Source organism: Meleagris gallopavo, chromosome 5 (genome assembly GCF_905368555.1).
Source record: "Meleagris gallopavo chromosome 5, MGAL_WU_HG_1.1, whole genome shotgun sequence".
Taxonomy (NCBI): Eukaryota; Metazoa; Chordata; class Aves; order Galliformes; family Phasianidae; genus Meleagris; species Meleagris gallopavo.
Genome location: NC_139408.1, coordinates 27,546,068 through 27,571,464, shown reverse-complemented (window position 1 = coordinate 27,571,464; position 25,397 = coordinate 27,546,068). Strand labels below are relative to the sequence as shown.

The 25,397-nt window shown below is 45.0% G+C and overlaps 1 protein-coding gene across 2 annotated transcripts; it reads left to right on the top strand.

Annotated features, from left to right (window-relative positions):
* Positions 1–20: 20 nt before the first annotated feature.
* PLEKHD1 (pleckstrin homology and coiled-coil domain containing D1) lies at positions 21–24,133 on the top strand. 2 transcript variants are annotated; one of them, XM_010711530.4, is made up of 13 exons: positions 21–5,268; positions 9,463–9,556; positions 10,274–10,363; positions 10,868–10,944; positions 13,293–13,384; positions 15,975–16,027; positions 16,128–16,222; positions 17,159–17,252; positions 18,042–18,214; positions 18,716–18,848; positions 19,873–20,017; positions 20,849–20,998; positions 21,616–24,133. In XM_010711530.4, exons 1-13 carry the CDS (start codon positions 5,120–5,122, stop codon positions 21,774–21,776), a joined length of 1,506 nt encoding a protein of 501 aa, XP_010709832.1. In that variant the 5' UTR covers positions 21–5,119; the 3' UTR covers positions 21,777–24,133. The 2 variants fall into 2 exon arrangements, with proteins under 2 accessions (XP_010709832.1, XP_010709834.1); XM_010711532.4 differs by lacking the exon at positions 21–5,268 and adding an exon at positions 5,290–8,271.
* The last annotated feature ends 1,264 nt before the right edge of the window (positions 24,134–25,397 follow it).

Here is a 25,397-nt window from a genome sequence, read left to right as displayed (position 1 = left end):
TCTCCTCATAATATGCGAGCACCACTTGGAAATCTGAAGCTGAAACTGACTGCATGTTGAGAGGCAGTCTGGCATGTCAATTTAGACATGGAGTGAATAATTTCAGAGGCATAAATACAGACATGATTGGACAGCTCTGCTTAAGAGGGGCATTTGACAACTTCTGTCTCCTACGGAGCATTTAGGAGTTGGTGTTGCTCTGAAGTTCTCTTCCTGGAAAATCTGATGCTTACAAGGTAGAGACCTTCCGTGTTAGGAGGGTCAGAGAATGATGGCTGAATCGAGACTGATGGGGACACGCTAGGGCTAAAGAATCCTGAGAGCATAGGATGAAATGAAAACAGTCAGCCCCCAGCCCAAGATGCAAATGCTAAGTTACTCCATTCTTCTGCAGACTTGGTAGCAGAGCAGGCTCTCCCAAATGAGTGTGTGTGATTTGGGTGAGAAGTCAACTTTAAGTATGTATGCAAAACCATACCCTGCCTTTTGCTTTTGTGATATGAGGAAAAACTGTTAATGAAATGTTTCTGCTTGTTCTGTCTTTCATCCCATCTTGCTCTTGTCAGATCCCTTCTCACATGTCAGCATTCTGTGTGACTGCCACAGGATCCTGGTGCAGTCCTCCTCACAGCTCTCTGGTATTGCAGTTAGATGTCAGTACTGACATGGGTTTTCCTGAAGGCAACCTATCTTCTTTCTGCTGTGTGCAATGAAATCAAAGCTGGTGTTAAGCCACAGCTCACTAAGCTTTCTTTTCAACCCCAGTACTGATGGTCATTGTAAAGAGCTGATTTTGTTCTTTCTGCAAAGAAAAATACTACACCATTTTCAGGCTTCTGAATTTCTCTGGAAGTGTTTTATTTGCTTATGACATGCTCCTGAGTTCCAAATAGTAGTTGCTAATTAACTTTTAAGTATTTTTAAGGGGTGTTTAGGCAGGGGATTTGAGAAGAGGTTTGAAAATGGATTTTATCTGAGCAAAAAAAAATGCAGAGCAATCTTCACCTACCACAACAGAACACTTCAGAGTGTATTCTTAGCATTCACAGGTTTTCTTAAAAGATATGCTACAACTAGTCAGCTGCATGTTGTGTGCTGCAGCTTTTTGGAAGTTGCATGCTATGGCCACCATCAGGATTTAGTGCAAAGTTGAGAATCATGGTTTGGATTCTTGAAGCAGCTGAAGAGTAAATAAGAATTTGAATGCCAGTCACAAGATGGGTCCAAAGGAAACACTTGCATAGTTGTTTCAGAACTCTGTGCAGGGCCCTTGCAGAGAAGGTTTCTCAAGTAAGTGGTCTGAAACTGTTGTCATTTGACCTTGGGTGATAAAACTCAAGGAAATGCTACTGTCTTAAAGCCATCTATAGTTTGAGGCCACCCCTTCAATAGCTTGCAGATAGGTAATTATTTAACTTCATCTCCCTAACAGCATGGAGGGTAACTGGCAGTGTGCCGAGTTGGTTAGCACACAGTGGGAAAGCACTAATTAAATGCTGTCGAGGGTGCTGATGGCAGAATAGGGGAGTTGGCAGGGCCCTCTGCATCCATCGGGCTCAGCCCCTGCTCTAGCAGGTACACCCAGAGCAGGCTGCACAGGCCCACATCTAAGCGACTTTTGAACGTCTCCAAGGAGGAGACCCCAGAACCTCTGGGCAGTCTGTGCCACTACTCCATCACCTGCACAGTGAAAAAGGATGCAGATTACGTACATTGATGAGATCACTACTGAGCCTTCTCCAGGCTAAACAGTCCCAGATCTCAGCATTTCCCCATAGGAAATGTGCTATAGTTCCTTTTCCATCTCAGTGACCCTTTGCTAGATGCTCTCCGGTATGTCCATCTCTCGTACTGGAAATGTCTTTCTTGTAATAGCCTATAGAAATAAGATTAAGATTCTGACTTGACTTGGTACATAGGTATTCTTGTTGTCTGTACTCTCCAGCTGCCCTGTAAGCAGGACTGGCTTTTAAACATCCAATTTCAGAGGAAGGGGAATGGCACTGTCAGGGGATGAGGGAAGTATTTTTCCGAAAGCAAAGAATCTTCACACATCCATTTAAACCATGCCCTCGATAGAGAGGATTTAGTAGTATTTCAACAGCAAAAGGATTTTTTTCTTGTGGTTGCTATCTATAGGTTTCTTGACGATCCCATGACTAACAATTGCCGTGGTTGAGCTGTGTGTCACTTGAGCATTAAGCAGCATCTCTTCTGGTAGCTCAAAGGACTTGTGGTGAGGAAAGAAATGTCATCTCTTTATGCTGGCTTAATTTGCAAGGCAAGATACTTTTAGTGTATTTAATAAAAATGTTTTTCTGAGTTATTGGATACGAATTCTGCAGTCTGGTGTAAATCCCGTGAAGCAGTGAGGAGGGAGGAAGTGCTTTGGATGCATTTCTGTGACAAAAGTTACCATAGAAAGCTTCAGTACTGAGGAGCTGCGGTGCTGCAGACTTCCTAATGATGGCTGCAGAGAGTTCTTTCATTGAAGGAAAAAACTACTTTTCCATTGACATTTCAGTGAGACTCATTAGGGGTGAGTACTGCAGCAAGGAGGTGATGAGCTGTCATTTATTTATTGTTCCAGCTTACAAATTGAACTGTTCAAGCAAGCCTTATCCAGGTGTCACCCCAGGCAGAGCTGCAGAGCGCTCTCTCTTCTTGCCACAGTGGTTTTGCCTCTTGCCTAAGATATGTAGAGGCTACCAAGCCCCTGTAGTGAATTTTGGATTAAGAAAAATGCTTTGTTCAGAAAACATGTAGAGCTACTGAAAAGTGAACTCTATTATGACTGACATCAAACCTGTACAGTATCTAGAAATTCTGAAGTCCAAGATGAAATTATTGGAAAATAATTGGGCCATTGGGAGTAATGGTAGGTCTGTGTCTATGTGCCCAACCTGTGTCCTACACGGTGATTTCTTATGATATATTATTGTATTGGAGACTGTGGATGTTAATGGATGTTAATGTCTAAAGAAACAAGTTTATATGAGTCGTTAAGGCTTGCAGCAGGTTTTAGCAGCTCCTTTCACCTCAGTGTAACATGAATGCTACCCTGAATGGCTTTTGCTGTAATAAGTCAAGTTTTCCTTGCTCACTTGCAGAGGGACAAGCTGCAGATAACCACAGCGCAGTGAGACAAGAGGTATGTTGTCTTGCTGTCCTTTGCAGCGTGAGACCAGTCCTTGTGGTGAGGAAGATCAGAGAGGAGAAGGAGCAGAGGCTGCTGTGGATTAGAGCTGACGGAACAGCAGAATGAGTAAGTGGGGACATGAAGAGCAACAGCACTTCAGTTCTTGCAGTTCCCACTTGTGATTGAAGTCCTGGTTGAAGCGTTCCTTTTTCATATTCCACAATATGCAGTATCCCCAGAACATAGCACCATTGTATAATCAATTAATATACAGATGTTATAATTATGAAATATACCAGAGAGTTTGGCTAAACGGGTTATTATACAAAAAGAGAATAGATAGAGTGCTTACCCGTGTCCTGGGCTCACTGTAAAACTCCAAAGGAGGGATCTCCAGAAAGAGAACCTTCTGGTCTGGTCAGCTCTTAAATGGGTCTAGGAGAGGTGGAGCCAGGCTCCACCCCTTCCGGCAGCACAGGTGAATTGCCTTCACCTCTGCTCCCAGGGCTGACTCATTGCTCGCCTCAGGTGGTCAACCAGAGTACAGGCTGTGATTCAGCAGTTGCCGTACAACCATACCAGACACTATGAAGAAAATCTACTCCTAGCTGAAACCACGCCAGCAGACAAAGTTGGGAAGTAGCAGAGCACTGGGGCTGCTGTCTCTCATCTATGGCATCAGCAGTGATGTTTACCATGTCTGTAACTGCTTCAATGCCAAAGGCAGCACATGGCCTAGAGGCAGGTACTGTTTCTTCTGCTTAAGATGTTTTACAAGTGCTCTCCATGCTGCCTGTTTCCATGTAAAGCTCTGGTGCATCCTATGGCACATAGCTAGTTCCTGAACTGTGTGCCTGCAGGGTGTCACTTCTGAGTAATGGCTGACGGTTTGGTGATTACAGCATCGATGTCAATGCAAATAGGGTGCCATAAGCCAAAACTGGAGCAGATGTCTCACAGCACGAATTGATTATATGATACCTCAAAGCTCCAGATGCATTTCAAGGAGCAAAGCTGGTGGTTCTGCCACCATGTTCCATTAATGGAGATGGTCCCAGGGAAGAACAACATGATGACAGTGTGCTATCCTGTGGGTATTATGGAGGTTGAAGTGTTTTTGGAGCAGAGTCTGTATGTTTCTATACAGGGAAGGAGGATCTCAGGGGTGAACGAGGGCTTTGGGATCTGGACCTGCATGCTGTGTTCCTGCACCTGTGGTCTGGCCCAGAAGCAGCTGGAGCCTGGGTAGGCAGGGCAAAGACTGTACTGACAGCATGTAGAGGCTGAAGCGCAGGGCAGACAGCATTGTGATCCTCAACCTTCCATCAGTGACGGCCCTTTAAGGATGAGCATGAACTCTGCCCAGCACAGACCCAGCAGCCACGTGAGTGTCCTGGGTGGGCAGAGCCGGGCTAGCACAAAACCCAAAGTAGGTGGATGGAGGCAGGCTGAGCTTGCTGGCTCCTGCTGCTCTGCTCCCTTGCCCTTGGGTGGATGAAGACCTGCTTCCAGGTTGAAGATTTGGGGGTATGTGTGAGAGATGTTCAGCAGCCAAATGTCCATCTAGCTCTGATTGCTGCCTGGGCTGCTGCAATGCTGAGTGCAATAACCTTCCTGGCTGGCTCTTTCATGGAGGCACTTATATTATGACCGTCTGCCTGGTGAGCTCTCTCTGCCTCCTGTTTGCCTGATTTCAGGCTCTCTTTGCTTTTTTTTTTTTTTTTTTTTAAATTCATTTCTTAGCCTGGGATATGCTCTGTTCTTAATGCATCAGGAAGCCATATGGAATGAAGAAGCTTCATTGTCTGTGCATCAGGGAGGGAATTATTGACTGAGTGCTGAGCAGCCACGTTATTGATTCTGCCCGTAGCCCAGCCTGTGTGCTGGTCGGGCTGACTGTGTCCTTCTGGCTCGCTGCATTTAATCGGATTCTCTGAGCCATTGAGCAGAGGGGGAGAGTTGGAACCAAACCCATCTATCATGTTCGCTTCCAAATCCAGCTCCGTGTCCCCTTCTCCATCCATGGAGCAGGCAGATTCGGATGCTCTGGACATCAGCACCAAAGTGCAGCTGTACGGAGTGCTGTGGAAGAGACCCTTCGGGAGGCAGTCGGCCAAGTGGTCCAGGAGGTGAGCTGCGGTTGCTGCAGTGGGATGCGGGGCTGGGGTGTCAGCTGAGCTCTCAGGCTCTTGTTAAATGCCACAGATTTGAGGGGTGAAGCTTCAGGCAGAGCCTCCCTGCTGTCCTGAGCCAGCTTCACAGAGGTGTGTTTTCCTCTTTGCGTGCCTGTACCCTATCCTACAGGCACTGCAGGATAGGAATAGGGTCTCGTTTCTTCCACAAGCTCCCTGGGTGAAAGGCAGCTGGGTTGGAATGTTTCTGCACACTGGAATGTATCACATTCTTATGCACAACTCTGGTGGTGGTTCCTGGTAGGTATGTGATCTGATGGACTAATCCTCCCTCCTGCATTCTTGGGATGCAGGTCAGTGTCACTCCTGATGGATGTCATTGGCAAGCTGTTCAGTTTCAAGACCTGCAGCTGTAAAGCTCCATGTGTTCCCCCTACTACTGCAAGAGATTTTCTAACCCAAGATCTGTTGTCACAGTCTTTAAAAGAAGGATAACAGTCCTTACCTTGCTTCCGTAGTTTGATAACTCAGATGAAAATGTGCCAGAAAATCTAAGTATTGTTTTCCTTTTCCCCTACTTTTCCCCTGGGAAGAGGCCCAAATTAATTGTCAATAAAAGCCCACAGGAACCCGAGCTGTCTCTGGGGCTGGAAAGTGGCATTGCTCTCATGGAACTTAAATCTAAGCCTGCCAAGATGGCTTGGCTCAATAGGTAGTTAAACGTTGCTGGGGAAGTGGTGTGCTTGTGGCCATCTGATGATGTGTGCAGGTTTTGTGCTGTGCTTGCTCTCCTGAAAGAGATGGCCTGTTTTTTTGCTAGAGAGAGGGCTTGTGCTGGTGTTCCCTGCTCAGCAAGCATTGCTATTGAAATGAATGATATCTGGAAACTAATGTGGCTGTTGGTAAAAACAAGTGGACAAAATAACATAGGGGAAGGTAATTTACTATGAAGAACACGTTCTTAAAAGGCTTTCTTCTTCCTAATCAAAATTTCTTAAAGGCAAATGGCCTGGTGCTCTGTCATTATTTATTTAGTGCTTTTCTATTCCTACAAGTCCCCCCATCCTAAGCAAGCTGTAAATATTTCAGTAATGGCAAGTGGGAAGAGGTGGGAGGCAATGCAGGGCAGAGCCTGTGTGGTAGGGTTGCTGTGAGCACAGCAGCTGGTCCTGGGGGAGTAGTGGGGCATTTGGGAAATGGGAGGTGTCTCTGAGGTACTTGTAGGATTTGGAATGAGGGCTTTCCAGAGCCAAGGGGCTGTGGAGCAGGAGAGCTGACGATGGGAGTGAGAGCTGGTCCCAGGGTTGGGCTGAGCCTGGCAGTGGGATATAAAGAGGCATTGGCATAGGGCAGATGGGAGTGATGTGGTGGTGCCAGGCTGTGACCCACTGTGTCATGTTCTTGCGGAACAAAGGAGATCTGGGGCTGTCCCAGCGCATCAAGTACCTCTGCAGCTGGGTTCTACTCCATAACACCAATAGGGCACCAGCCAAGAGTGCCTTGTGCTTGAAATAGAGACTGATAGAGATATCTATCTCTCAGATAGAGACTAAACAGATAACAGATTGGGAAAAGTCCAGACAGAGCATCCAGAGCTTTGGTGGTTGATGATTTAGCAATTGAAATCCCAGACCTGGATCGGAAGTGTTGCAATGACCGGTACCTGCCACATGTGCTCCTGGGCTGGTGCCCTGAAACCTGCTGTAAGGCAAGGGCAGCCAGAGTGCAGCAGTTGTAAGGCAAACGCTTACCTCATTTCAGAAACTTGTGCAGTGATTAACTACTTAATCTCGTTAGCCCTCTGTGATACAAAGACAGCGTTTTATCCCCAGAGAGCAGGTATCCCTGCTGGCTCGGTATGGATCAGTATGGCTAATCCGGGCAGACACACCTCCGCCGAGACCCTCTGCTTGTCACTGTTCCTCCTCTATTCCAGTTTTATTACACTGTCATTCTAATGGTTTCTCAGAGCAGGATCTAACAACAGAGGACAGGTGACTCAAAGGGCTGCCTAGTGGCTCTTGCACTCCTTGTGCTGCAGAGTGAGTGCTGCCTCCTCTTTCCCCTCTGCTGCTGCTCTCCAAGCACTTAGTATACTGCTCAGTTTCTTAACTTCTTTATTCCTCCACCAGCTAACCTGACGTCCAGTGTTCTTTCTTATTTATTTGCCTGTGGGTTTTTCTGTTACTTACTATGTTTTTTTAAGCTCCTATTTTTATACTTTTTCATTCCAAATACCCACAGATTCTCACCACGCTCATGAGGTCAGGGGTGTGAAAGTTCACTCATCTGTCAGAGGCACGTCAATCTGTAGAGATCAGTGTTCGTGGTCTTACTTTGTTTTTCCACTAGAGCATAATCTGTCATGGGGGGATTATCAGGAACACTGAGTGTCCCAAAAGTATGTAACAAGTGAAGGTTATAACAAAGGTTAAAGCAGGCTAGATTAGAAATGGCGTGTAGTTCAGTATCAGCATCTTTAGCTGCTTATCAAATGTTTCCTTCAAATCTGTTGACTGTGTCCAACCGACGTGCCCAGTGCCAAATCTGCTAAATGCCTTATGTCAGTGTCTCAGAGTTGTGTGTACAGCTCAGCCCCACACCTATTCTGATATGCTCCTCCTCATCCCCACCTGCTATCACGAGGAAACAGCCTTACTCCCCTATCCGTGACGCTGGTGAGAGGTGTTTAGGACGGTGCTTCCCAGAACAATAGTGCCCCGCAGACAGTCCATCTCCTTGCCACCTCTTACAGTAACACAGAGTCTGGGCTGGTGCTGCAGGCTGCGCTCCCCTCTATCAGCTCCTCTGCAGCCCCCAGCTGACTGAATACGCCCGGCGCGGAAGAGTGACTTGAACCTTGGGTCGTGCTGTTCCGTCCAGTGAGATTTTGCAAGGCTGTGATCAGGACACGAGGGGGAGCTGGCCTATGTGTGAGAAAGCAGCGTCCTGCTGAGACAGCAAGTGGGCATCTCCACACTGCCGGTGGCAGCACAGCAGGTACAGGTGAACGGGTGAGGAAAAGAGAAACTGGGGCATACGGATTGGTCCTGCTCTTTGTACGCTCTGAACATTTCTGTATGTAAATGTGCAGATGTTCTCAGGCTGTCACGCTTTGAAGCAGGCTCGTGGTAGGTCCAGAGCCTGAGCTTGCTCAGATCTTTCTATAGAGCAGTGCAAAACATTTTCTTTGTCGTTAACTTCTTTAACTAGTTTCTGTCTTTTCAGCTGCCCTTCAGCTTTGTTGAGTGCTGCAGGTATTCAGACTGAATTTAAGTGAATCAAATATCTCTCTCCTTTACCACTGTCTGCAGGATAAATGCAACATCAATTTTTTCAAGCAGAGGGGCTCTCCTAGGGGAAATTCGAACATCCAAATAAGCTATAAGTGGTTTTCCTTTAATTACAATGTTGAGGACATGCTCCGGTAAATTACAGGCTTGCTTTACAGGAGCTGTGATGCTCATGGCTACCATGCAGCATTCATCAGAGCATACCTAAGGCTAACTGTGCAGAACGTGGCACATTTTAATTTGACACATAAAAAAAAAAAAAAAACTTCCTTCCTATTCACAAAGGCCAGTGGCAGCAGACTTTGCCAACAGCTCTGCTTAAAAATATCAGTACAATTTATTTCAGCTTCTGAGTGCTCTCATGACAAATGTTTTGCCTTGAGAGTTGCTTGAGGATGCTGCCTCGTGGCTCTCTCTGCCATATGACTCAGTGTTACAGAGAGAATGCTTCCTTTCTGGCTTATGCTGGCAAGAGGCAATGAGGAAACAGAGGGTGGCAGGAAGCTGATGGCAAAAATAAGCTAGTGATTGCTTTTAGCCCGTGTGAGAGAGCCATTAAAAAAGAGTGGTGGCTCTCTTCCAATAGATTGAGTCCACTACATGAACTAGACAGAACAGGCACAGGTCAAGATGTCAAAACACTTTGGCTGAGATCCTGTCTTGGGTGCAGAACTCTGTCCCATTTATCTGCCAGTAAATTCTGCTATGGTTTGTCTTCATGCTGCATGCTAGAACTTAGAGCTCACTGTGAAGCACTAGCACCTTTGAACAAAAATGAGGCACCCCATCTGAAGTTTAGATGGGAATGGTCAACTCTTCACATTTCAGGTGGATGTCTTCTTGTGCTGTGAATCAGGAACTCTGTTCTAGCAGAATTTATTTATTTTCTGTCTTAAAGGTTCTTCATCATTAAGGAGAGTTTCCTGCTCTACTATGCTGAGAGTGAGAAGAAGAGCTTTGAGAGCAATAAATACTTCAATATCCACCCCAAGGTGAGCAGTGTTTGTGTGGCAGACGAAGTTATTCTGTTCCTAGGTGTGTGTTTGTTTGTTTTGTTTTTTTTTGTTGGTGGTGGTGGTGGTTGTTTTTTTTTTGGTGGTGGTGGTGGTTTTGTTTTTTGTTTTTTTTTTTGTGAGACTGCAAGTGAAGAAGAGGTAAGGCCAGAGAGGCCTCAAAAAAAAAAAAAAAAAAAAAAAAAAAGTGAGAATTGTCAGTCTCTCTTTCAGGCTTCTTAGTGGTTCATTAGATGCATGGCCTTAATTCTTCCCTTAGTAGAGTCCCCTGGTTTGCATGATTTCCTCATCAACTAATTTTGTGGCTGTGAGAATACTGTTGGCAAAGGCAATCAGCTTTGCTGGTTGTTCCTGATCTGTACTAACCTGTGCGAATGTTGTTAAGCTCCTCTCAAGGGATCACCTATTCATTGATAAAACAGATTCCACATCCGAGTCCTAGCCGTCAACCTTTTCTCCAAGCTGGGTGCAGGGGAGCAGTCTTTACCTCCTTTCAGACACCACTTGGAGGTCTCCTGGTGGTGGTGGTGATGGGAATCCATCTGCTTTTCAGGAGCTGTGTCTATTACCTCTCTGGAAAATACAAGGCAGGTCAGGGTCCCACAAGTGGCCAAGGATGGCAGCTCAGTTCTTGATTAGTTGTAAGCACTGTACTTGAATTTGATAACTGATTGGAGTGCTCTGGTTCATCCCCAGGGTGTCATACCCCTGGGGGGCTGCATTGTGGAACCCAAAGAAGAGCCCAGTATGCCTTATGCCATAAAGATCTCTCATGAAGACTTCCATGTAAGTAGACTTCTTTTTTTATCTTCTCTAGACAAAAACAAAAGCAGTTGTTATGGATGAGCCAAGCTTGATTTTTTTCCCACTCTGTCAATATATGCTTACCCTCTCCGGGCAAACCATCCTGTGAGAGAGAATGGCTTCATGCCTCAAGTGCCCTCAAATCTTTGCTACTGCTCCTGCTATGATAACCAACAAGGAAGCTTCCACTTTTTGCAGCAGCTCTTGGTATACTAGCAAATCAGTTGATGGAGATTCGGGAGCCCGAGAGCTCATTTCTCCCTATTCCCCTTCCCTGCCACTTTACTCTTGCCATGACTGCTTGCGTGTGTATCTCCTTCCAAGCAAGAATGATATATTTGGTCCCATATGATGCCTCCCATGGAGATGAATGTCTCCTTCTGCCATAGCAGTGCCCAGTCCATGCCCTGGGCACACAGGCATGGAAGGCACCAGCCTACTAATCTGTTCTTTTTGTTGTTTTATTTTCCTCTTCCCTTGTTCTAGGGTAACATCGTTCTAGCAGCTGAATCGGAGTTTGAGCAGGCTCAGTGGCTGGAGATGCTGCAGGAGTCTGGAAAAGTGTAAGCTGCTTTCTATTCCTTCTTTTCTTGGATCTGCTCTGTGGATACTTGTGGCTGCCATGGCCTAAGAGCCAACTCAAGCTCAGGCACTTCTACCACTTGCTCAGTATGTGTGAAATCCTTCACCGTGCCATTTCCTCCTTGCTTCCAGAAGTCTTCTAAGCAGAGATCCCTTCCCTGTTGCTATTCCTCTAGTCCACTGGCCAAAGTACACCCTTGACCCTCACACCACCTATTTAGACAGCTCTGCTTCCAAATAGCCTGAATCCCTGAGGGGCCATACATTGTGTCCCACCTACTCATCCCCCGTTACACACAATTCATATTGAGCTGTTAGGTAGAGGGAACTAGGGCAGTACACATGCCCTATGGACCATGAAGTACAAAGCATCTCTAGAAACTGGTTGTGGATGTGCACAGATGAGGTAAATTACAGGCAAAGCTGGATAGGTGTTTCTAGTGATGCAAAAGGATTGGAATAGAGTATGATTGTCCTGGATAGTAAGTAGAGTTGCTATACATATGATACAATATTGAGGGTTTTTTTTTTCTTTTTTTTTCTTTTCTTTTTTTTTTTTTTTCATAAGTATATTAATAAAGGCACGTTCTACTTGTTCCAAGAGCCTTCCTGGTTCTGTGCTTTACAGTACTTAAAGTAACGTGTCATTTTCTAAGGAAAATTTGCATGGAAAGAAGTACAAAATAACCAAGTATTTGCACCCCTCTCAGCTGTAGTCAGTGTGTGTACTTCATGCAAGCAACTTCAGGTTACAGACAGGAATACATCTTGTGAGGCTGGGAAGGGAGCACTGAAAACATGAATCTAATAAAGAGACCCATTATAGGCTGCAGCCATTTTGAAACTCTCCATGTAATTATATGATAAACTCTCCTTCCCTTGTTTCAGTTGTTTGCTGGTGGCTTCTCTGGGCCCAGATTCATCCTACATCAGAGCATATCAGTGGAAAAACACATTCACACCCACATGCTCTCACTCAGGATGAAGAGGTCTACCTGTGGGCACACCACCACCTTTTAAATTAGCATTTTAATTTCCTCCACGTGTTGGAAATATCCTAAATGCTTGTTAATTGGAAAGAAATCCAGCTGTCTGCAAGGAGCTCAGGGCTTGGGCTGCTGGAAGTGTGAGGTGCCTGGGGTGATGTGTGTTTAATATATTTGTCTCATTTCTGTCAGAGACAAAGCACAGGTTGCCCTGAAAATGTTCTAGAAGAGATTCAAATGGCTCACAAAAAGGCCTGGTGCAGGAAGGCTTACAGGCATCTAATTCGTAAGCTCCCTTGTGATTTAACTAAGAAGACAAAACTTCTGGGCAGCGATTGCTTTTTCTGTGTGTGCACCTATAAAAATAGATTGGGATTAATTTTACATGTGCATTTAATGTATTTTATCTGTGTAGCTACTGTTATCTAATGGAAAATCTATAGAAGTGAGCAGAGCAGTGAACTCAATTTCTAGTTCTGTTTCTGATTTGTGTGTCTGCATCCTTGGTTATTTAGTCTCTGTGTTGAAGCCTACTCTGTCCATCAACTCAGTCACTAATGGGCATCTGCTCCACAGGCTTTTTTTGCAGCTTAGTTTCATAATGTTTTCAAGAGACCTTGAGATCCTCTGGTCAATGGTGCTATAATAATGCAAGCTATTCTTTGAATATGCCTGCTTCCTTTAACTTTCCATACCTGCCAGCTTCTCATCTGGCTTTTATCTCTGATCCCTCAATGCTTTTACAGGGAGAGGCACTTATCTCAGAGTAGGGCCAGACACCTAATTTGAGTGGCTTACCAATGTAGTGGAGAGATTGATTTGCTGCAGGGTGGATGGATAACAGAAAGGCTGAAGATTAAAAAAAAAAAAACAAAAAACAAAAAAAACCTGTGAGAAGGGGCCAATAAATAGTTAATGTTTGAAGTGGAAAATTGGCTAAAATAGTAATTGGACAACGGAAGACAATCTCACCAGCAAATTGGATGTTAGCTGAGTTAAAAGCTAAAATTTGATTCTGAAATCTGTCAGGATCCATTTAATGTGTTCCAAGTACAGCATATTGCAGCTGGAGCACTTAAGAGTAAGCTTAGTACAGCAATCTCCAAAACACTAGAGGAATGTTTGAATAGCTGTGCTGTGCTGAAGCATTGCTCCTGTAAACTTTCTGTTATTGAGTGTCAGGAAAATTTCTAAGTCACTTGTGGAGAAGACGTTAGAGAACCACCATTCCCACTGAGAGTGTGCTTGAATTCCTTGGTAGATGGCTGGGCTGAGTCCCTCTGCCTCTCTTTGTGGGATCCTTAGATCTCTTTTATTGTCTGCTTTGTGTCTGCTCTCCCTAGGACCTGGAAGAATGCCCAGCTGGGAGAAGCCATGATCGAGAGCCTGGAAGCCCAAGGACTGCAGCTGGCTAAGGAGAAACAGGAGTATGTAGGTAGGAAACTCTTACTTCTAAAAGCTGTAAAACCTAAAATAGTCATTTGGCCTTTCTGGAATTGTCAGCTCAGTCAAGCCTCGCAGCTATAGTGTTTTACTGATGACTTTTACAAGATGAAGCTTTTGAATAGCCAGCAGTTAAAGTTCTGGTTCTGAAGGGAATTAAAAAGTTAAGGTAAGATCCAGACATCAGAGTCATCAGAATGAAAGGAAGAGTGTGCCGTGGCCAGAACTCTGCAGTCCTGCAGTTCCTGCTGACTGCCCTGCGCAACTGTTGGGATGTGCTGGTCTCACCTGCTCACTACCAGCCAATACCTCTGTGTCCAGAATTAAGTAGGACTGGTGTTTCTGAGCTTGATCAGAGCTTTTTATACATGGTTTTTTTGGGTTTTCTTTTCCCCTTAGCTCTTTCTTTGTCTATGTCTGCTCGGTCTTTGTCTACATTTTCCCCACGTTGTTTATGCTAAAAGTGGGAGCATTTACAGGGCCTTGTTTGTGGTGTCTTATGGCTAATTTCTATTACTATCTCTGTGGGCAGTGGTGAGAGCAGTTTCTCCAAGTGAACATGGAATAATTTAGTTTGGAAGATAATTCTGGAGGTCAAATACTGCACTCTCAGAAATCAGCCTCTGGCAGCAGTACCCTGGGTGCTCTGACTGCCCTAGGAGGTGAAACTGTCACTCTCTACACTTGGTATAGCAAGAGCCAAAGGAGAGCAGCCTCTTCAACCCAGATGCCTCATAAGCTAGGCAAATCATTCCACAGGGTAGGTTTAACACCCCTTCTAGGCTGTGGGCTGATGGTCACATCACCCGTCCTATGCCAAGTCCAGTGCTTTGCCCAGGCAGCCTGCAGTAGGTGAGTTAGTGACACATCAAACTGTCTCCTGCTGTCTACTGTTAACCATCAGGCTACTGACCAAGGGTGATCTCCATAGATCATCTCACATGTAACAGTGATCGTAATTTACATATTGAGACATGTTGTCATGTGTGAGCTGATGGATAGATAGCTTCTGTGAGGCAGGCAGGGAGAAGTGGCTCCATGCCTTACACAGAGATAACAGGGAGCACTGAGAGGAGAACCTGGAGAGATAGGCAGAAAGTTAGAAACAGGAAAGTTTTATCAAAGCATTGTTTTACAAATACCAGAACTGAATAAAGAGCTTAAGGCCAAAGTACGGTAAAAGACAAGATGATACAGCAGCAACTGAAAACACATCCTGTACAAAGCAAGATATTTGAAGTGTAAAATACATACTTCACTGGTTTATTTGGTCTGTGATGACAAGATTATCCTTAGCTGGTGATTTTTCACAGTTGGTTACTTTCCTTTGACGGCAGCTGTACGTTTACTCCTATTTAAGTGCTGAGTTTTCTGCCTCATTAGCCTCATCTTCAGTGATCTATGTCCATCCTGTAGTTAAGTTTTGAGGTCAGGCACTGCTGCTGGCAGCAGGTCAATGCTCTTTGGAGAGCACAGATATTGTCCTGCATCCCTGCTCTGGGGAATTCCGAGTCCCCTTGGGGTTCCCTTCCATATACCCTTATCCACTTGGGATCCGGGTTTCCCTTTCAGGCAGGGTTGTTGCTGAAGCCCCTCAAGCCTTGGGCTTGGCCTCACCAAGGAGAGTTAAAACAGGAGGTGTGAGAGCCTCTGTATATTTGTAATTCAGCTGTATGGACTCCTGGCAAGCAGAAAGAGGATGAAAGTGGGCAGAAAGGCAGTGGCTGCCAGCAGGGCTATCACAGCATAGAGGTTAGTGCTGGCATGAGGAGCACTGCTGTGGGAAGGAGGTAGAGGTCTGTGCGTCTCCCAGCAGTTGTAATCCTGCCAGGAGTGATGCTCTCTGATACCAAGGAAAGTGGTAGCAAGGTAAACCATCCATAGATGTCAATTTAATATGCTTTATGAAGGACCCTATAGACCTTTGCCTTTCTAGGTAAAGTTATTCTACTGATTTTACTAAAGATCTGGAGCATCTAGACAGGTTTAATAAACTGAAATCTTTGATTGCATGGGCAATGGCTTTCCCCATACATTCGGATCTTGTAGTATGTTTTAGAGCCCTCTCTTGACTCGAGGGAAGCTGGGAGACCTCCTCCCACTTGAACCTGGAGGGGTTAATGTTGATGGTGCTGGGAGGGTGAGGATGGGGCACTGGAATGTATAAGAACAGCCTGCTGCTATGCTGTGAGTGACCCTGTGTGCCTGCTTAGCCCTTCCATGCCTTAGCTTCCTCATGTGTGAAGCAGAAAGGAGGTTGTTTTCTTAACTCAGCTAAAGACTGGCAAAGGTTAGTTCATTAATGTTGTTCATTAAGGCTTTAAAAAACCTTGGGAGGAGCTTTTGGAAGGAGTACGCAGCAATAAGATTCTTTAGTTTATTAAGTTATTTGGCAGGAGGGAAATTATAGAACATCCCATTAGTGTAATCTCAGCCTTTGGAGTCTCTCAGAAAGATACGCACAGAGCAATAGGTAACGCATTTACAAGTTCCCAACAGTCAGTACTTCTCACACATAAACATCCCGAGGATAGAAATTGCATCTGTCTGCATTTGGCCTTTGCACGTGCATATGTTTGCAGATAAGCTGATGGAAGAAACAGAAGAGTTGTGTCTGCAGAGGGAGCAGAAAGAGGTGGGTGTTCCTCACAAGCCAGTTCCATTCAGCTCCCTGGGGCAGGGCTGTGAGGCTGGAAGCAGTGCGGAGTGCTCTCCTGCCTCTTCTCTTGGTGCAGGAACTGGAGCGTCTGAACCAGGTGCTGGAAGCAGAGAAGCAGAGGTTTGAAGAGGTGGTACGGGAGCTGCGCCTGGAGCAGGAGCAGATCAGGCGGTGAGGACGTGAGCTGGGCAGGGCGGGAGAAGGACACCAACTCCTCAGTTGCTGGGAGTGCTGGTGAGGTTGGGGATCAAAGCAATGGGTAAAACTCACTGGTTTTGCCTATTTACAAAGGAGATAAATGCAGTTTTGACCAAAGCAGGAATGGCTGATGTCTGTTACTTGCATTTGATACTGTTGATTGACCAATAGAACACATCCTCTTTTCATTTGCTGTTCAAGATTCCAGCAACCTCATTTTTGAGAAGCGAGACATAAGCAAACCCTGGGTTAATTGAGGCTGTATGGCAACAGGCAGATGTCAGAGGATTTCAGTGACAAAACCAGTTTTATTTGCACCAGCCCCATGGGCTCCAGACATCTCAGCCAGATTTTGCACACACAGATAAATAGGCAGAGGTTGAAGTTGCCTCACTAAGAATAATTTTGTCTTTTTGAGAGCAATGCTATGCAGAATAAAAGCAACAAATGTGTATAGAAGGGGAAAGAGCTAAGGGTTTTATTCTGAGTGTTGAAATGGCATTTTTGCTGTCATTCTCTTTTTTCTTTTCTTTTTCTCCCTAAACAACATCTCAGAAAAGCTGGAGTGGTTTTTATTAGCCTTTTTTGTTATCATAGATATACGCTTGTTTACTCATGCCTACTGTCTGTGCTCTGCAAGCTGTAATCATGGTCCTACCCTCACAAGCAAAGCCCATAGGGCATGGTTTTTGCCCCACCGGGAGGCACAGCTCATTTTCTGGATGCCTGTAGTTTGTCCAAAGTGTGATGCTTTCTGGCACACTCCTGCCTGGAATTCCTACTTAAGGACTGCCTGCACCAACCACCAGTAGCAGGTCCTGCAACTGAAGTCCACAGCCTGTGCAATTTGAATGTGGTTTGTGGGGCTAGCATTCCCCTGCATAGCTATCACTGTTTTTCCTCCTTTAGGGAGCTAGAGCTCACAGCCCATTCCCTTAATGGAGTGGAGGAAGAAAAGAAAGAGTTGCAAAGCCTGACTCAGTCCTTACAGAAAAACCTGGAGGTGAGTGACCACTTGTCCCTTCTGAATGGCAGCAGTCTGTGATGAGGACCGAACACACTGCTGTCCTGTAGCATGAACCTAGTCTGTCAGTGTCAGAGTCAACCCTGTGCAGATGAACTGATTCTTTCAGTAGCTGATATGAAGGCCAAAATCCTCTTCAGAAAAGAATCAGAAGTGGCAAGGAACACAGCAAACCAAACAGCTATTTCATTTTTGAACAGTAGCTCCATAAGCCCTGGTAGAAATTAGAGTAGCAGAGAGGTATCTTTGCTCATAGGCTGAAGCATTATTCCCAGAGAATTGTATATCATACAAGAATTTAGGAAATGGAGTGCTGATGTGTTAAACCCTTTTATTTACTTGGTGTTGTTCTGGTGGAGAGGAAATTAATGACTTTTCTAAATGCATATAGTTTTTGTGAAATTTCAGCCCAACTAGCTTGCTGAAGGCAACCGACCTTAATCCTACAGGTTTGTCCAAAAATCTATTGCTGATATCCAAAATCTGGACAGGATTTCAGGATGTTACTCCTGAAATCTTCTCCTAACCACAGTTATGGGTAGGAAAAAAAGATCTGAAAGGGTGGGGAAAGAGCATTTGTACTTCTGCTATACAACAGATGGAACACTTTGCAGCATGGTACATCCTATTGCCTTGTATTACCTGTTTTTAACCTCAATGAGGAACGTGGGTGTAAAGATGGAAGAACTTAATAATGAGGAGCCAGACAGGAAAAGGAACAGAAATATAAGGCTTGGTTGATGCTCAACAGTTTCTTCCTTCTTCAAGGAGCTCTCCATGGAAAAGCAGCAAATGTTGGAGATGTTGGAAACAAATGAAAGCCCACCTTCAATCAGTCCTAGCAAGGAGCAAAGCCCCAGTTGGGGGTTGCACAACAGCCTGCAGCAGATTGAAGAGAAGATGCAGCAACTCCTGGAGGAGAAACTTCTGGCAGAGAGGAGGTAAAATGGGGACAAAGGCTATTACAGTGGTGACAGGGATGTGGATTGAGATGCATTCTAGTGAGAAAAGAGGTAGTTTTTTCTCCTCACAGATGGGAGGCAATCAGAAAGGGTGATCCAGAAAGCTAGGGTCACCTCAAAACTCTTCCCATGTTTACCCTAGGGCTTGAAAGAAGGTGAAATCCCTACTTTCAACTTCTGGATGTGGTAGAGAGAAGAGGACAGATCTACCATGATCAGGAGTTGTGCCCCACGATGTGGCTGTCTGCTGTCTTTCTTTTAGGTTGCCAACACAAAGCAAGGTTGAGGAACTGCCCACATGGCTTTTTCCAGCCATGCCTGCACTACTGAAGTGAAAATGCAGATAATGCTGCCTTTAGCACCTCTTTGCTCATGGCAGCTTGGTAGTTACACATGCCTCTACTCAATACCTAGACCCTTCCTCTATGTGAGTCATATTGGGGTGGGATGGTGGGATTCTTTCTCTCTTCCATGCTCCAGGATGAAGGAGAATGAGGAGCGGTCTCGAATCCTGGAGGCAGAGCGGGAGTTTTACTCTTCCCAGTCACAAGCACTGCAGAACTCACTCTCAGAGCTGACTGCGGAGAAGCAGCAGACAGAGAGAGACCTCAAGGTACTGACTTATATGCATCATGCATTGCTATCCCTGGGCCCTGGCTTCCTTCACTTTCCTTTCAGATCATCTCCCATCAAAAGAGAGATTTGTTCTTATTCTGTGGTCACAATTCTTTGTTTGCTATGCTTCATACCACAGTTACACATGAGGATGCTACACTGTATCTGTTTAGCACTATCTTTTCTCATTCTGATGCTGATTAACCTATTCAGCAAAAATTATTTCCCTTTGTTCATGTGAAAGCATCATCTAAAGATGAAAGTGGGGCAATAATACAGGACAGTAGGTGCAGTCAAGAATAAAGATTACTTCAAATGCTAGTATAGAAATTGTCCAATTGCCTGTGTCTAGATAACCATTTCTCTCATTACTGGGACAAAGTCATGTTGTTTTATTTTAAACTAAGAAAAGTATAAGTAGTTATTGGCTGTTTAACACTCAAAACCCTTCTCCGAATATTTTGTCCAAAAGTATCCCCCATCTCATCTTTTTCCTGCATCTGTAAGAAGTTTTTATCGTTTAACATTCCAGTTGGCCATACTAAAGCTAAGTTGACCTAAGTTTGTATGAGTTATGCTTGTTTACTAAGTTACTACTTCACCCCTTTTTTCCTAATTTTTACTGTATTTTGTTTCTGAAACTAATTACTGTCTACCCCTTTGTGGGAACTGAATGCCTTTATTTCAAGTCTATTTAGGATGGAAGGATGTCCTGTTCTTGTTCAGATTCAAAAACTTCCGTAAGTATAAATTCAGGTGCTGGAGTACTATCTTTGACTTCGTATTGTTCATAAGATGAGAGGGCAGCTGTGAAAAGGAAAGTCAGAATAGAGGAGAATTGCGAAAATATCTGGACTTTCAGTTCTGTCTGAAGATACAATAAACAAATTTTGTCTTATCTTATTTCTATAGGTTTTCCTTACTGTTAATCTTTCATTGGGTCTCTTGCAAACCTTTTGAGTTGCAGGAGGCTTACTGATACACAAGCTGTTTTCAGGAGCATTTGTTCTTTTCTTCCTCAGGCTGAGGTGAAGATGCGCATGGAACTGGAAAAGAGACTGAGGGAAGCTGAGGAAGCATTGCAGAGCTTGGAGCAAGGCTTAAATTCTTTGGATCGCAACAAGGAGAAGGAGGAGAAGATGAAAGCAGATGTCAGTAATCTGAGAAGTAAGTCTGTTATCCATCTTCTTTACTGATGAGTGAGCACCAAGAGGAAATATTTCTTCCCATCTTCCCAGACTCAAAAAGTGATTCCCAAATTAGTAAGGCTGCACCTGGAGTGCTCTCCCAACTCTCTTTGTACCTTAACCTCACCATCCTTTGGAGGAGTCAGAATATGTTGTACATACACTTGATGCTTCACCTTCAAAGGAGTACAGTATTTCTCCATGCTTTCCTGTGTAGTGGAAGACAAACCTATGGGCAGAGAGAAGCGTAAAGGCTTTCCAAAGGGTCAAACAGGGAAGCTGTGGCATAGCACATGTTGCTCAGTTTTCCTAGGTGATTGCTGCAGCTCTCCACCGCTAATATTTGCTGTGCTATTAGAAATCCCTGTCTGTTCATGGCACATCTGGATGTGTCCATGAGAGTGTTGCCAACTCCTCCCTTTCTGCAGTTGAAGATTTGACTGGTTCTAGGATTTCTTCAAGGAAAGCATGCCCAACAAGGCTTCAGAGCCCTCTGTGGTGACAGAGTTGAGAAGCTGTATGATAATATCAAGGAGAGTAAGCTGCCTTTCTACAGTTACATCATTAGCAGATGTGGGAAAGACAAAAGGAGAATGGATGATTGCTACTCTTTCTCTAGCTTGAGTATGGCACTAGAGGTTTCTGTCATTCTGAATTTGATGATGTCTTGGTGCTTCACAAAATGTTGTTTGTAAAGATCTAGGGAAGTACTGAACATCATCCTCTGGCTCACTGAGTGTAGTCCCTTTTGGCTGGTTCACTGCTTGCAGCGTCTTTTCCATCACTGCTCATAGTGGTGTATTCTCCTCAGAGTTCTTCGAAGAGTGCATCCGCAATGCTGAGCTGGAGGCCAAGATGCCCGTGATCATGAAGAACTCTGTGTACATCCACAAAGCTGCCACTCGTCGCATAAAGAGCTGCCGCCTTCACCGCCGGAGAGCCAGCGCTTCATGGAATGACTGTAGGTAGTGGGCAGCTTCTTCCTCTGTGCCCTGCAGGAGCAGATGCATGCAGATGAAGCTGAAAAAGCAGTAAAATCTGCAAGTGTGGTTCATAATGCATAGTTCTTAGCAGTACCATGGAACTATAGGCTAACCTGGGGTTTTGCTATCCGAAGAGCAGGCAGCAAATCTGCACAGTTACCTGTCTCTTTGTGTATGTGGAAAAATATGCAGTAACTGCTGGGATACCTCCTAGTCTCTACAAAAAAATATGCTCAAAGCTGACTTCCTTTGTGATTAAGCATTCACGTGGAACTAGGTTGAAAGGGACATCTGCATAATGTCTTGCCTAGTCCAGTACTCAAAATGGCTGTCTTCGAGGTCAGAACAGTTTTTACAGCACTGTAACATTGGAAAGAGGTAAAGAAAAGGACTTGCAAAGAAGAAAAATGTATTTCCATGCTGTCAGCATTTTCCTTCCCTGAAAACAGTAAGGTGAAACTGTTGGTTCAGTGGTTAGTTCATCCCTGGCTAGGCTCTTGGTCGTGATGATTGCATGGCTCAGGTGCTCTCTTGGCTTTCTTTGATTTGTCCCCTTCACTGAATGTGCTGACTTTTTGTGCTGCTCTTGTTTCAGTGAAGCAGTCCCAGTCCTTCATCATCTCACATGCAGAAGCTGAAAACATCGAGGAGCTGAAAGAGGCAGCCAAAAGACTGAGCCGGCACCAGCACTTCCGTGAGACACTCTATCAAATCATGAGATCACACAAAGATTCATCATCAGGGGATGAAAAGTGACTCTTGTTGACAGGAGACTTCTGATCTCAACTTGCCATTCAGCTCTGCAAACGCTAAGCAGTCAGGCATTAGGGTCAGAAGGGAGTTGCATCCTTTGGTGAGGAAGGTGGTGGGAAGTTGTGTGTAGGCAGTTCCCTCAAGTAGTGTCTCTGCTTTAGTTTGGATGCTCCCTGTGGTCTGGAAGACCTTCCCTGCTGATGACTCTGGATCATGCCTCTTTGCTTCAGCTGCTTATGTTAAGCCATGTTTTGCCAAGATACTGCGGCTGGTGTTAAAGTGAACCACTGGCCTTAGCTTAGGAAGTGCCTCTTCTTTTCTTTGCTGCCTAGTCTGCCTGCTTAAAAACAGGTGCTTCTGAGAAATCCTTCCTCAGCCACCCAGCTACACCCAGTGTAGCCACCCCCAGCTGGCACAATTTAACCTGTTCTACCTAATGTCCTCTAAGAAACTGCCTCCTCAGTGTAGACCATAACATCAAATACAAGGCAATCTTATGCTGCAGCAACATTTTAAGTAGAGAGATAGCAGTGCAAGGTGAAGCCAACCTGAGGATTCTCCCCATGGCAGGGAAGATGGAACTACATGATATTTAAGGTCTCTTCCAATCTAAGCCATTCTATAATTTGCCTCCAAAAGCATCATGTGCAAAGATCTCATAGATAACTTAGTAGCACCAATGCAAGTTGGAGGGAAGGCTACGCTGTGCTGACCATAGGCAGAACATCCTGGGGACACCTTTGCACTTTTTTGCATCAAGTCAGACAAGCTGACTATGTTGCTGTCAGGAGGAGGAGAAAAGGTCTGTGCAGAAAATGGTAGGCAGGTTCAGTGTGGAGTAGCCTTGACTCTGATGGTTTCCTCATTACCTCAGGAAAACAAGCTTAAGGGCAGGTGAGTGGGGTGAGGACTGTTCAGCAATGACATCTACTACCATTTTGCAAATTAAATGTTGTCAGCAGCAAGATGTTAGGGCTGAGGAGGTAGGGAGATCCACTTCAGTGTGTACTGCAGCAAATAGCCCTTACCCAGCACTTTGTACTGCTCTCTGCCAGTCCTTTTAATTGCAGCCCAAGCTATCGTGGTCTAGCCTGGACCTCCACCAAGCCAAGACTGGAATGGGAGAAGTCCTGTGTACAGCTTAATCAGAAGTGGGCTCCTGGCTGGCCTTTGGTCGCTCTTCATTGTTCACCATGAGTTTGTCACAGTGGAGTATTTACCTTGTAGTTGGTTATCTTGTGTTTTACATGAGAGGAATGGCTTTGTTGTACAAACCTCTCCTTTATAAAAGCAGCTGGCTAATAATTATCCACACTATAGTAACTGCACTGTTTAGTGCTTACAGAGCACGTGACAAGCATACTCAGTCACGCTTTATCCCTGTGATATAAGTCAGAAAACAAAGATGTAAAACTTACAAAGGTGATGATGCTAGAAGCAGAGCTTGCTTAGGGCTTAGCTGCCAGAGTACTGGGGCTCTTAGGTCTGTACCCCTGGGTATTACATGTGCCCTTTTTGCCAAGTGACTGGGGTGGCTGCTTACCTCCATGCAGGCTGTGGCACTGGGCATATTCAGGCTTTGTTTCTGGCCACTAAAGTCATTCCCTTCCAATCCCCTACTGCTTCTAGGGTGAATTTAGGGATGTGATAGGGAAGGGACCTTGTCCTGTCATCATCTATGGGAGTGGCACTGGTGCTGGTGGAGGGTACAGAATGTGATATGCTGAGAGCTTCTAGAGGGAGTGTATGACCAGAGGATGAGCACTGTGAAGGCATGGTCTCTCCATTTCAGCCACTTACTGACCACTATCCTTCCGCTAGATAATGGGATGTTTTAAAAAGCCAGAGGGCTCATCACAGAGGGCTGTTACTTTTACAGTGACAGGTGATGGGACAGGAAAATAAAATTTACATCCCTCCTTAGCATACCTGACCCTTTTTTACATCCCTCCTTAGCATACCTGACCCTTTTGTGCTTTTCCTACTCTAGCTTGCAAACTAGAAGGCCAGAAATTAATTCTGGTTCCCAGAAGGTTGAAGAATTGAGAAACAAAAGCAGAGCTGGTTTTCCCCTTTGCACTGTCCTATCAACCTCTCAGGCTATTTTCCAGTTGCAATTTTTTTTTTTTATCATGTAATACTGGAAGATGCAGTGAAAAGTACAGCCAGAATGTGTATCTGTAATCAAGGCAGTTAAAAAAAATCACTTGGTGGCTTGTGAATGCAACACTTTGATCTATTACAATCAAATGCCACAATATCATAATTTACGGAAGTATTGTACTCAGGAGGTAGTCACATCTGATCTTCCTTTACTGCATATTGACAGCAATAAGAAAATAAAAGTTACACTGATACCAGAGTGAATTCCTATGTGTTCTTGTCACACTGTTACTGAAATGAAGTTAAATTGCCTCTGCAGGAGTAGAGACAAATTATTGTGACATGCTCATTTACTGCCAGGATACTGCTGTGCTTCACTGGGTTGCTGTATGAGCTGAGCATCATCTCTTGAAGGACAGTGTGCAAAATGCTTTCACCCTTGCCACCCGCTTTCACTTTATTTACTAAGTTGAACCTCTGCACTTCACAATGGAAATAATGCTAAATCCAGGATATATCAAATCTAAATCAGAAATCTCATGCAGCTTGCTGGCTTCAGGTAAGCAGGTGGAACCATGTCCTCAGCCACCTGTGGCAAAGTCCTTTCTATCAGCTGTTCCTTGCTGCAGACAATAACCCTGTTAGCCCTGACCCCGCAAGTACCATGGGAGAGTCTTTTCACCTAGGAACCTCTCTTCCCTCTGAAGACTTTCCCAGTTGACCTTTTTAACAAACACTGTTTGTTAAAACAGTGTTAATGTGTGGATGCTGCCAGCCAGCCATAGTGTCTGTGTCTTCTTATCTACTTGTACACAACAAGAGCTGTGGCTCCTGCTCAGGCTGTGCTAAGGGTTAATTTAGTCCTCCATGTGAGCAGCAGGAAGCCTCCAGGCTGTTTCACTGCCTGGTGTAGAAGTGATGTTTGCTTTGTGGACAGGAATTTGGGAGCTCCTCTGGTACTTGCTGCCTAAGGGCTTTGCTATTGCCCAGAAGTAAATGACAGAGAAAAGAAGGCAGCACCGCCCACTGTCTTCAGTGTTTTCTGCTTCTAAAGCAGAGAAAACAGACAAGAAATGGAAACTGCCTTCAGGGTCAGAAGTCAATAACAGAAGGTGAAATGTCACTGATGTTAGAGCTGCTGTGCATAAAGTATGAGGGATGCGGGCAGTAGTGATCCTCAGCTCTGGAGCATGGATTTTTATCTCGAGGTGGTGGGCCAGCCTTCAGCTTGGATTGGTTCTTTGGAGGAAGGATAACAGGTTTTCACTAAAATGTCTTTTTGATTGCTTTTTCATGCACATGCTTCCCGTGGCAAGTGAATGGACAGAGGGTGGCTCACGCTGTGCCTCGCAAGGAGAAGCGTCTGTATGGGTGGGAGAAATGGTGCTGCCAGGGGAATGGCTGTGGTCAGACACTGGAGCATGGCCATGCTGGTCAGAGATGGCCCTTCCCTCGTGATGGGGCTGTGCTGTTCTGCTGCCTGCATCTCTGAGCTCTTCTGCCTGCCTGCTCACTCAGAGC